The sequence below is a fragment of the Symphalangus syndactylus genome, chromosome 22 (genome assembly GCF_028878055.3).
Source record: "Symphalangus syndactylus isolate Jambi chromosome 22, NHGRI_mSymSyn1-v2.1_pri, whole genome shotgun sequence".
Taxonomy (NCBI): domain Eukaryota; kingdom Metazoa; phylum Chordata; class Mammalia; order Primates; family Hylobatidae; genus Symphalangus; species Symphalangus syndactylus.
Window position 1 is genome coordinate 49,780,099 of NC_072444.2, and position 11,368 is coordinate 49,791,466.

Genomic DNA, 11,368 nt, shown 5'->3' on the forward strand with positions numbered 1-11,368 from the left:
CTTGCCACTTGTCATTAAACTGCCAGAGTCCTTGAATGTTCACGAACACTTCCTCTCAGTCCTGGAGGCCAGCAAGGTGGATTTTCCCTGTCTTTTACATTAAAAAGTAATTTGTAATTAGTATAAGAAGTTAAGCAACATAGAACAGCAGAAGGTAAATGTGAAAAACCCTTACCTGCCCCATTCTTTCCTCCTGGAATAGTTTCTGTTAAGTTTGATGTGATTCATTCTGCAAGGCAATTTTTTGTGCTCTGGTCTCTGTGTGTGCCCTAGTGTATGTAGGTGTGGGTTTTTAAAACATGCAGGCTGGGCATGGTGGCTCACATCTGTAATCCTAGCACTTTGGGAGGCTGAGGCAGGCGGATCACCTGAGGTTAGGAGTTCGAGACCCGCCTGGCCAACATGACGAAACCCTGTCTCTACTAAAAACACAAAAATTAGTCAGGCATGGTGGGTGCCTGTAATCCCAGCTACTCGGGAGGCTGAGCCAGGAGAATCGCTTGAACCCTGGAGGCAGAGGTTTCAGTGAGCCGAGATTGTGCCACTGCACTCCAGCCTGGGCAACAGAGCGAGACTCCATCTCAAAAAAAAAAAAAAATTAAAACATGCAGCAAACATACAGCCGTACGTTTATCTGCAACTTGCTATTTTTGTCACCAGTTCACCAGTTAAGAATTACGTTTATATTATTACATCCAAATCTAATTGAGCTTTTTTTTGTTTTTTTTTGTTTTTTTTTTTTTGAGACATGGTTTCACTCTGTAACCAAGGCTGGAGTGCAGTGGCCCAGTCACAGCTAGACTTATTGCAGCCTCGACCTCCTGGGCTCAGGGGATCCTTCTACCTCAGCCTTCTGAGTAGCTGGGACCACAGGCATGTTCCACCATGCCTGGCTAATTTTTTTTTTTTAATTTTTTGTAGCGATAACATTTCACCATGTTGCCCAGGCTGGTCTTGAACTCCTGGGCTCAAGCAATTCACCTGCCTTGGCCTCCCAAGGTGCTGGGATTACAGGTGTGAGCCACTGCGCTCGGCCTAGCTATTTTTTTTTTTAACTCCTATTTTACAGAGGAGGAAAATGAAGCCTGAGGTTCCTAACCTGAGAGCTGACTTTAGAATAGCCAGGAAGGTGGACAGGCTGTGAGCAGTGGACAGCTGTAGTGTCACTGAAGGCTTGTCACTTTGCATTTCAAAATACATTTCCTTTTGTGAAGACAAAAGCGAAAAATGTGGGGAACGCTTACAATTTCACGGGTCCCTGAAGGCAGTTCCTTCCTCAGCTTGTCCTGTGTGCTCAAGAGTAGGCAGTGAAGCAAGTGAAGCAGAGAGCAGAACCCAAATGCCACCTCGCCTAAGTAGGCGATTCTCATTCCCCAAAGTCTCCTTGCCTCTTAACCCCGAATCTATTGGAAACCTTTGGTTCTTAATTGCCCAGAGTGCTGGAGGCAGCCTGGCCAGCCACGGAACCGGCCCCTGGGGTGCAAGGGCACTTCATTAAACAAGAGAGTTACTGATTAAGCCCATGTGGGCTCTGCATAGGGCTTTGCATGCCCAAGTGGCTGGGCTGCCAAGAGTGCTAGATGGAGCAGGCCAGCAGAATAGAATAAATGTACTTCACGCATCATTAGGCCCTGTGGGAGGGGCGGGGGGCGACAGGTGGATGGATTTGCAAGATTCGAGGTAGTAATCCAGAGCGGGCCATAAAATGTGGATGGCATTTTTTCAATTTGAAAAGGGGTTTTGCTATTGTGTTAGCTAGTGTGTGTCTGTGTGTCTGTGTGCGTGTGTGTGTGTGTGTGTGTATTGTATGTTTATATATTTTATTTTATTTTATTTGGAGACAGTCTCACTCTGTCGCTCAGGCTGAAGTGCAGTGATGTGATCTCAGCTCACTGCAATCTCCACCTCCTGCGTTCAAGTGATTCTCTTGCCTTAGCCTTCTGAGTAGCTGGGATTACAGGCACCTGCCACCGTGCCTGGCTAATTTTGTATTTTTAGTAGAGATGGGGTTTCACCATGTTGGCCAGGTTGATCTGGAACTCCTGACCTCAGGTGATCCACCTGCCTCAGCCTCCCAAAGTCCTGAGATTACAGGTGTGAGCCACCGCGCCCGGCCTGTTTATATATTTTAAAAATATTCTTTAAATGTAAATTGTGAAATGCAGTATAAATATGGAAAGAATTTGTAAGACTTACTTATACAGTTAAAGAACCATTGAAGTACCCATGTACCTGCACTCAGGTTACCAGAATGTTATATGAGAAGCCCCTTTGTGGACTGATTTCATAACAGCCAACTGGCTAGTATGAATTTTCTATTAAGCATTCCCTTGTTCTTCCTCAATATATTGTTTAATTTTGCTATTTAAAAACTTTCTATGAGTAAAATCATAGAGTATTCTTCTGTGATTTCTTTCATTTCACATTTTGTTTGGAAGGTCATGCATGTTGAAGTATACAGCTGGCACTCATTGGCACTGCTGAGGAGCGTGATTCCATCACATCTGGTTCATGCTTCTGCTGTTGATTGACAGGGCTGGTAGGAGTTTTGTGTTACTGCAGACGGTGCTGCGCTAACCAGCCTCATGCCCGTCTTTGTGATGCAGGAGTTTGTCCAGGGCTCGTGACTTGTAGGAGAATGTAGGAAAATTTCCTTGTTGGAAGTGCATGGTCATTCTTACTGAGTCCCATGAACAGTGTTAGAAAGATTTACATCCCCATCAGTAGTGGACACCTGTTCCTGTTGCTCTACATTCTGCTTATATTTTTATCATTAAATCAGCCCCATTTTACAGATAGGGCCATGGAGACAGGAAGTTAAAAAGGTTGGCTTGTTCAAGGTCACTGGGTAGTTCATCAAAATTAGAACGCCAGAGAGGAGGCTGCTGAGCAGAGTCGTTAGTTTCCTGCCACATTTATAGACACAGGTAGTGGAACCCTCCTTTATATTTTGTGTTTGTAGGACGCTGATGGGCAGATCCTACTAAGTACCAAGGTTTCTATTTTTAAAAACATTTTATTTAGTTGTTTTTATCTGTTGCCATTAGTCACATACACATTCCTATAATGTGTCCGTTATAGAGACTGGAAGAATCAGTAACTAGGAAAAAGCAAAAATAGTGCAAACAAACATAAATCAGTGGTCCAGTATTAAATGGTAACATCTTGATTCCTGTTTGGGCCTCTTTCCATCCTTCATGTTCATACTAGATGGTTGGGGTTATGTTCAGGTTTCCGTTACTTAAATTGCAATCATGTCACACCTTGATTCTGTGTCCTTATTTTTCAGTGAATGTTGTAGCAGAACCATGTTCCTGCTGCATTCGTAGGCACCGTGGCAGTGGTGTTTACCGTGTTCCTGTGTGTATAGGCACCGTGGCAATGGTGTTTACCGTGTTCCTGTGTGTGTAGGCACCGTGGCAATGGTGTTTACCGTGTTCCTGTGTATGTAGGCACCGTGGCAGTGGTGTTTACCGCATTCCTGTGTGTGTAGGCACCGTGGCAATGGTGTTTACCATGTTCCTGTGTGTGTAGGCACCGTGGCAGTGGTGTTTACCGCGTTCCTGTGTGTGTAGGCACCGTGGCAGTGGTGTTTACCGCATTCCTGTGTGTGTAGGCACCGTGGCAGTGGTGTTTACCGTGTTCCTGTGTGTGTAGGCACCGTGGCAGTGGTGTTTACCGCATTCCTGTGTGTGTAGGCACCGTGGCAGTGGTGTTTACCGTGTTCCTGTGTGTGTAGGCACCGTGGCAGTGGTGTTTACCGTGTTCCTGTGTGTGTAGGCACCGTGGCAGTGGTGTTTCTGCAGCTGCGCGTGGCTAGGCTCTGCCGCCGAGGCTTCCCAAATGATGAACTCATGGTTGAAGGAACATGTTCTCTCTTTTGTCTCTCAGATGGTGCAGAATTTCCAAGATGAATCCTGTTTTGTCCTCAGCACAATTAAAGGTGAAGCCTCCCCCTCCCCCTAAGGTAGTTGTGGGGGCAGGTGAGAGGGTGGGGCCTGCCTGCCGGATGGGCCCTTCCAGAGAGTGCTGACCTGGGAAAAGCCTTTGAGAAAAAGAAAGCCCAAACTCTCTGTGAAAGCTAGCCCTAGAAATGGCAGAACTAGTGAGATTGGCCCCCAGGGTCATTTCTGAAAGGGAAATCCTGGGCCAGGCAACTTGTTTTCTACGAACTCAGCGTTGAGTAGAAGCGAGATGCGTTGTGGGTTTCCTGGGGTCCTCCAGGAAGATCAAGCCTGGAATACAGCCACGGAGTCTGCAGGCAGCATGGGTCGGGATGGGGGACGAGGGGGCCCACCTGACAATGTGCCTGTGCTCTGCCGAGGAAGAGCCTGTGGGCCAGGAACGTGTATTTATTCATAAAAGGTAGAGAAAGACCTGCTGTGGCCTTCCTAAGGGCTGGGGTGCATGTATAGGATATGTCAGAACAAAAGCCCTCTGACTGACTCATAGACCCTGGACCATGATGAGGCCATTTCCCACCTTGTCCCGTGGATCTAGCCACCGAGTGTCTTTTTTTTTTTTTTTGAGACAGAGTCTCGCTCTGTCACCCAGGCTGGAGTGCAGTGGTGCGATCTCAGCTCACTGCAAGCTCCGCCTCCCGGGTTCATGCCATTCTCCTGCCTCAGCCTCCCGAGTAGCTGGGACTACAGTTGCCCGCCACCACGTCCGGCTAATTTTTTTTTATTTTTTTAGTAGAGACGGGGTTTCACCATGTTAGCCAGGATGGTCTTGATCTCCTGATCTCGTGATCTGCCCGCCTTGGCCTCCCAAAGTGCTGGGATTACAGGCGTGAGTCACCACGCCCAGCCGCCACCAAGTGTCTTTAGGGGCTTGGGGGCCATAATACCCCTGAGAACCACAGTTGTCCAAATCCTCCTTGGAACATGGGTTTTCATCCTTGGGCCTAGGGCTATGGTAGAAAGACCTATTGTCAAAAAGACACTAAACGAGGCAGATGTCAGGGCATGTGAGATCCCTGCTTCTGCCAGCCCGCTTTGCTGTATGCAGCCCTATTTTGGTGGTCTTTGCTGATACCCTAACAGCATGCCTTTTGGGACTCCCCAGTACTGTGGCACTGCACCTTTTTTCCTGTGAAATGCACCCAGTGTTTCTCTCTTGCAGCCGAGAGCAATGATGGCTACCACATCATCCTGAAATGTGGACTCTGAGCAGCAGTGGGCCTTGTACCTGCCTCCAGCTCCCAGCCCTGTGGATCCCCATGGATGTAGAAATTGCCCCACTGTAAGCTGTGGCCTCACCAGACAAGCTGAGGCCAGGAGGGACCCTTCCCAGTCTGTGAAAGCTACAGAGCACCAACCAGCAGAAGTCTGTGGACACCAAGTACGGTGTACAGAAAGCCAGTGACTCCTTTCTCCCTTCCTCTTGGCCTCCAGATTTTGAATGGTTCCTTGTTCTTTTCCATTGATCCAACCCCGACGTTCTAAAAGGGCAAACAGTGGAGACGTCTGCTTTGAAACCCCTCATCCCTTAGTTGCAAGCTGATTGGGTATCTTGGTGCCGCCTGTATTGGTCCCTTCTGACCGCTCTCCTGCCTCCAGAGAAAGCTCTGCTTCACCCTGGAAGCTGGTACCTTTACCTCCTCCTCTGGGAGTTGGCTGCATGGCCAGCACTGCTGACTTGATGGGAGCAGTTTGCCCTCATTCTCCTGTTTCAGGTTTGCTTCCCTTCTCAGTGACCCTGGTGAGCATCCGCCTTTCCTGTTCTTGGATGAATTGATGGGAGTGGGGCTATTCTGTGCCTTCTACCTCTTTCTTCTCTACGTTGTTTCTAAGGATCTGCTGCTGCGGAACCCAAAGATGTGCTCCTGTCTCTGCACTGGCGCATTGGCGTGGTGGATGCCACAATGTATGTGCACAGCCTTTCTCAGAGACATTAGTTCTGAGGCCCTTTGTGGGGAGGTTAGGGGCGTGGTAATAGAAAAAGACTATTTTATTTCCTGGCAATCATGGGTAAGGAGGATTAGGAATGAGCATTCCATTCCTAGGTGTCATCAGATGACCTTGACCACCACAATACCAGGCCCTCTTGGATGGACTTACAGAAAGTTAGAGAAGACCTTGGTGAACTGCTGCTAAACTTGCCACAGGAACAATGTATTTTCTCTGAGTGCCCCTCACTTAAATGTTTATCTTTGTTTGTTTGTAGAGGCTATGTTTAGGGTATTTTGCGTGCATCAGAATGGGTGCATTATCTTTCTTAATGGCCTGACTATCGGGAAATTTGAGTGTCAGTAACTGTGGTAGACTCAGAAATTCGTCTTTGTCTTGCCTCTGGTTCCTGGGATCCAGTGATCTCTACTGGCCCAGGGCTTCAGCTCTTTGTTAATTTAGGTTCGTGGGGAACCCTCTGACCACCTGAATGGGATGTCATAGCTTCTAAATGGAGCTTCTGTGGAATGAAGTGCTAGACTGAAGGATTACCAGAATAAAACAGGGTCTACAATGGGTAGAACTTGTTTTATAGATGAGGAAACCAAGGCTCAGAGGGGCAAAGTCACCTGCATGGTAGCACATAGTGATAGGGTAGCGATATAAATTTATCATATAAACCAGGACATTTCAGAATAAAAGGGGCTGTGTTAGTCATTATGTTGGGTAATAGCCATGGCATTCCTACAGAACAGAGTGAGGACAGGCTCCTGATTCCTCTTCCTTCTTTAGAGGAGAAGCAGGGAGTGGGTTAACTAACAGCTTTATTGAGATGTCATTCACATGCCATTCAGTTTACCCATTGCTAGTGTCCAGTTGTATTCACAGAACCACCATCAATTCACAGAATTACAATCAACATTGGTACATTTTCATCACCCCCAGTAAAACCCCATACCCTATGTCTGTCACTCCCCTACTTGCCCAACTCCTGCAGTCCAAGGCAGCCATGAATCTACTTTCTATGTAAGATTGACCGACTCTAGACATTTCATATATCTGGAATCATGTGATAGCTCTTTTGTGACTGGCTTCTTCCACTGAATGTTTTCTAGGGCCGTCCAAGTTGAGGATGTATCAGTACTTCATTCTTTTGTATTGCTGAGTAATACTTCATTGTATAGATAGACCACATTTGTTTATTGATTCATCAGTTGATGGACATTTGTGTATTTTTACTTTTTGGCTACTCTAAATGATGCTGCTATGAACATATTTCTACAAGATTTTATGTGGACATATGTTTTCATTTCTTTTGGGAATATACATAGGAGTGGAATTGCTAGGTCTTATAGTAACTCCGGGTTTTAATTTTTTTTTTTTTTTTTTTTTGAGACGGGGTCTCGCTGTTGCCCAGGCTGGAGTGCAGTGGCGCGATCTCGGCTCACTGCAAGCTCCGCCTCCCGGGTTCACACCATTCTCCTGCCTCAGCCTCCCGAGTAGCTGGGACTACAGGTGCCCGCCAACACGCCCGGCTACTTTTTTTTTTGTATTTTTAGTAGAGACGGGGTTTCACCGTGTTAGCCAGGATGGTCTCGATCTCCTGACCTCGTGATCCGCCCACCTCAGCCTCCCAAAGTGCTGGGATTACAGGCTTGAGCCACCACGCCCGGCCGTTTTAACTTTTTGAGAAACTGCCAGACTATTTTCTACAGCAGCTGTACCGTTTTACATTCCCACCAGCAATGTATCCAGGTTTCAATTTCTCTACATCCTCACCAACACTTGCTATTTTCTGTCTTTTTGCTTTTAGCATCCTAGTGAGTATGAAGTGCTATCTTGTGGTTTTGATTTGCATTTCCCTGATGGCTACTGATGTTGAGTGTCTTTTCCTGTGCTTACGGGCCATGCGTATTTCTTCTTTGGAGAAAGATCTATCCAGATCCTTTGCCTATTTTTAATCGAGTTGTCTTTTTTGTTTTGTTTTGTTTTCTATTTTCCTAACCACTAGACCACCAGGGATGAGCCTTCTTTTTATTTTTGAGTTGGGTGAGCTATTTGTATATTCTAGACGCCAGTCTTTTATCAGGTATATGATTGGTAAAAATGTTCTCCCATTCTGTGGATTGTTTTCACTTTCTTGATGGTGTCCTTTGAGACACACAACTTTTAAATTTTGATGATTTCCAAGATACCTATTTTTTTTCTATTGTCACTTGTGCTTTTGGTGCCATATCTAGAAAACCATTGCCTAATGGTTAACCTTCCAAGGTTAAGAAGATTAATGCCTGTGCTTTCTTCTAAGAACTTGTATAGTTTTAGTTCTCACAATGGTCTTTGATCCATTTCGAGTATATTTTTATATATGATGTGAAGTAGGGGTCCATCTTCATTCTTTTGCTTGTGTATCTCCGCTTGTCCCACTGCTGATTATTGAGAAGAATATCCTTTCTCTACGGAATTGTCTTGGCACCTTTGCTAAAGGCCTCTGCTTCTTACTAGATCCTCTTTCCTGGGACGTGGTGTTGTTGTTGGGAAGGTTACCTTTTTTTTTTTTTTTTTCCCACTTAGTCTGTGTTTGGTTCCACCAGTTCTACACTGCCTTTCTACTCTGTTCTTGCTGTCTCCCTCTTTACCTGAGTCAATGGTACCGAGTCCTATCTCTCTCTGATGTTCCCCAGTCTTTCTTGGTGCATGTTCTAGCTCCACACACTAGTCCTTGGAGGAAGGTCGATACCAATGATTTCCTGTTTTGAGTCATGAGGAAACTGAATCACCTAGAAGTGGAATAATGTGCTCAGGGTCACACAGCCCATTAGTGGAAGGACCAGGACTAGACCTTTAGTCTTCTGAGGTCCAGCCCCTCAGGCTGTCTCTCATCACTGTACCCAAGTGATGTCACTACCAAGGCCAAATGATGGTGGGCTAAATTTTAATTCTCAAAAGTGTAGGAGGCTAATATTTTACTTCTAAGTTCCAAAAGAAGATGTAATAAAAGTCTGTTACCTTAAGTGTGCTATTAATAGAGTCTTCCATTTTTCTGGCATGCCCCTGGCATCTCTTCTTACCTTCTCGTGGTTATAGTTAAAGCTTATAGCTTATGAAAGAATAGAAAATAATAAATACCAAAAAAAAGTACACATGGTAATTTGGTACCAAAGTAGCTGCCTAATTTAGCAGCTCATCCCTTCCACAGGGGTCAGATGAGCTAAAGCTCCAGGTTTTATTTTTCATTTGATTGACATACAGAAAAGCCAAAGCCCTTCCCACAGCTGTCCAGGGTCTTTCCTGTGAGTCCGGAGGTGCTGGCCTATTGAGCAGGACAGCTCTTCCCAGGACACTCCCACCAACCTGTGGCTTCTGAACTGCAGCTTCTTTTTACAGTGAACCCCAGAGGGAAATAAGACAGACACGTGTGCTCAGGCCACCATCTTGAACTGGAAGCCCAAAGCTGAGTTCCTTACTCTTAGGTCATCACGGTTTTTGCGGGGTATCTGTTTGCAAGGTTGAGGTAAACCCTTTCCTATTTACCAGGTTGTCCCTTCTGGATGAAGGGACAGAGGCTGTTAAATGGAGGAATAATAGGTTTGCTGGAGGAGGGGCATGGTATGCCTGTGGAAAGGACAGGACGGGGTGGGGAGGTCGAGGCTTTAACTTGGGGTCCTAAGCAAAGGTCAGGTGTTGCCCTAGTGACCTCTTGCCCAGGCAGCCCAGAGCCCCTTACACAGAGCTATTAGCCTAGAGAAGGCTTTACCAGCAGTGGACTGGAGCCAGCCAGGGTCACAAGTTTCCAAGTCCAGCGTTGCTTCAGGGGCTGGCCTGAGTAACTGAAGATCTGAAAATCATTAACAAGTCGATGAAATAAACGGAAAAGCCTCTTAGGCTGTTGTCAGTGGAGCAGAGGGAGAAAGTCCCTAGGCGCTCAGAGGGGGTGGGAAACAGTGGATGATTGGGCGGGGGTGGGGGATTATATATTGGCACTGCCTGGGGTGTAGGAAGAGGAACAGGAACCAAAAGTCAGGGTCCTAGATCCCAGACCCTCGCTAAGTATGAGTCTCTTTGCCTCTCTGGGTCTCTATCTCCTCCTCTTACAAATACAGGCTTGGTGATCTCTGCAGATGGCACCAACCTGCCATGAAATGAATCTGAGGGGCTTTCCCATTTTTCCCTCCATCAAAATCGTACAAAAAGCTGGACGTGGTGGCTCATGCCTCTAATCCTAGCATTTTGGGAGGCTGAGGTAGGAGAATCACTTGACGCCAAGAGTTGGAGACCAGCCTAGGCATCGTAGTGAGACTCCATCTCTGTCTTTTTGAAAATAAAAAATCTTTGAAAATTGCACAACAGGCAGGAGACCTTTATGTGTGCCCATCCTGGTTGTACATAGTGCCACCAGTGCTCCTGCAGTGCAAGGCGGCATGCTTCTTGACATGGGTCAGATTGTCTCCATCGTGTCTTTGGGAATCAGCCTTAGCTCCTAACTGGGCTGACTACTTCCTCCGCAAACTTATGGGGGCCCCCAGATATTCCTTGCCAGCCAGGGACCAGACACAGTGTAGGCACAGTCTGTGTCATTGGTGCACATGTGCGTGTTTACTTGTGTGCCTGGGTTCCTTCCCTCGCTCGTGAATTTGCCATGAGCACAGCCAGAATCAGCCTCAGCTTGGCAAGGTGTGGAGATGACTGCTGTTCCCTTCGCATTTGGGGAAAACAGGCTCCCTCGGTAGCTTGATGATTCCCTTTTGATCTTGTGTGACCTCCTGGAGAGTGGATGAAGCTGGTGGCCTTAGCTCTTCTAGAAAGTGTAAGTGGCACTGGGCGAGGCCCCCAAGAGCAGGGCAAGGCCTCTAGAGTGTGTCTCCCACACGACTGGCTTCACACAGGCACTTCCCCTCGGGTTGCATGCTCTGTGTCATGTCATGTTACCAGTCCAGGGTTGCAAGTAGGAAATGTTTGTACCCTCTTCTGATTGCCATCTCCTTCCCATTGCCCCTTAGGGACAGGGCTTGAGGGCCAGTGAGGTGCTGGTCAGACACCCCAGGCCTCCTTCCTGGGACCTGCCCAGGGGTACCCTGAGAGCTCCTGAAACCCCCACTTAGCTTCCAGATCTTTCTGCAAAAGCTCCTCCTGGCTTTCCTCCCTCCCCCAATCTATGGATCACAGCTAACAGATCTGAGGGCAACTGCTGTGCTAGTGGCCAGGGCTGCACCTGCCATCCCCGGCTTGGCCACTTTAGGGCCTTCTAGAGGCAATGTCTCTAGGAAGTAGCTCTGAGGCATGGGTTTTCTGCTCTGTGCAGGGCAGCTGATGGGATGAGGTAGGGAAGGGCGGTCACTGGGCCCCAGCTGGCCAGCCCGGCGATGGGGCAACCAAACCATGTCCCCCAGCAAAGGGCCAGAGTGGGAACCTGTCCTCATGCCCTTTGTCCTGAGGAGCCCTGAGGTAGGCAGCAGAGGCCAAGGGAAGTTTTCAGGCCT

At 47.3% G+C, this 11,368-nt stretch overlaps 1 protein-coding gene across 1 annotated transcript in view; it reads left to right on the plus strand.

Annotated features, from left to right (window-relative positions):
• The window catches only part of TFCP2L1 (transcription factor CP2 like 1), a 67,433-nt gene extending 57,605 nt beyond the window's left edge, over window positions 1-9,828 (plus strand). The window contains exons 14-15 of the mRNA XM_055261584.2: window positions 3,892-3,943; window positions 5,125-9,828. Coding sequence (XP_055117559.1) covers window positions 3,892-3,943; window positions 5,125-5,171 — 99 coding nt within the window. The 3' untranslated portion in view covers window positions 5,172-9,828. The remainder of the gene's footprint in view (window positions 1-3,891; window positions 3,944-5,124) is intronic.
• The last annotated feature ends 1,540 nt before the right edge of the window (window positions 9,829-11,368 follow it).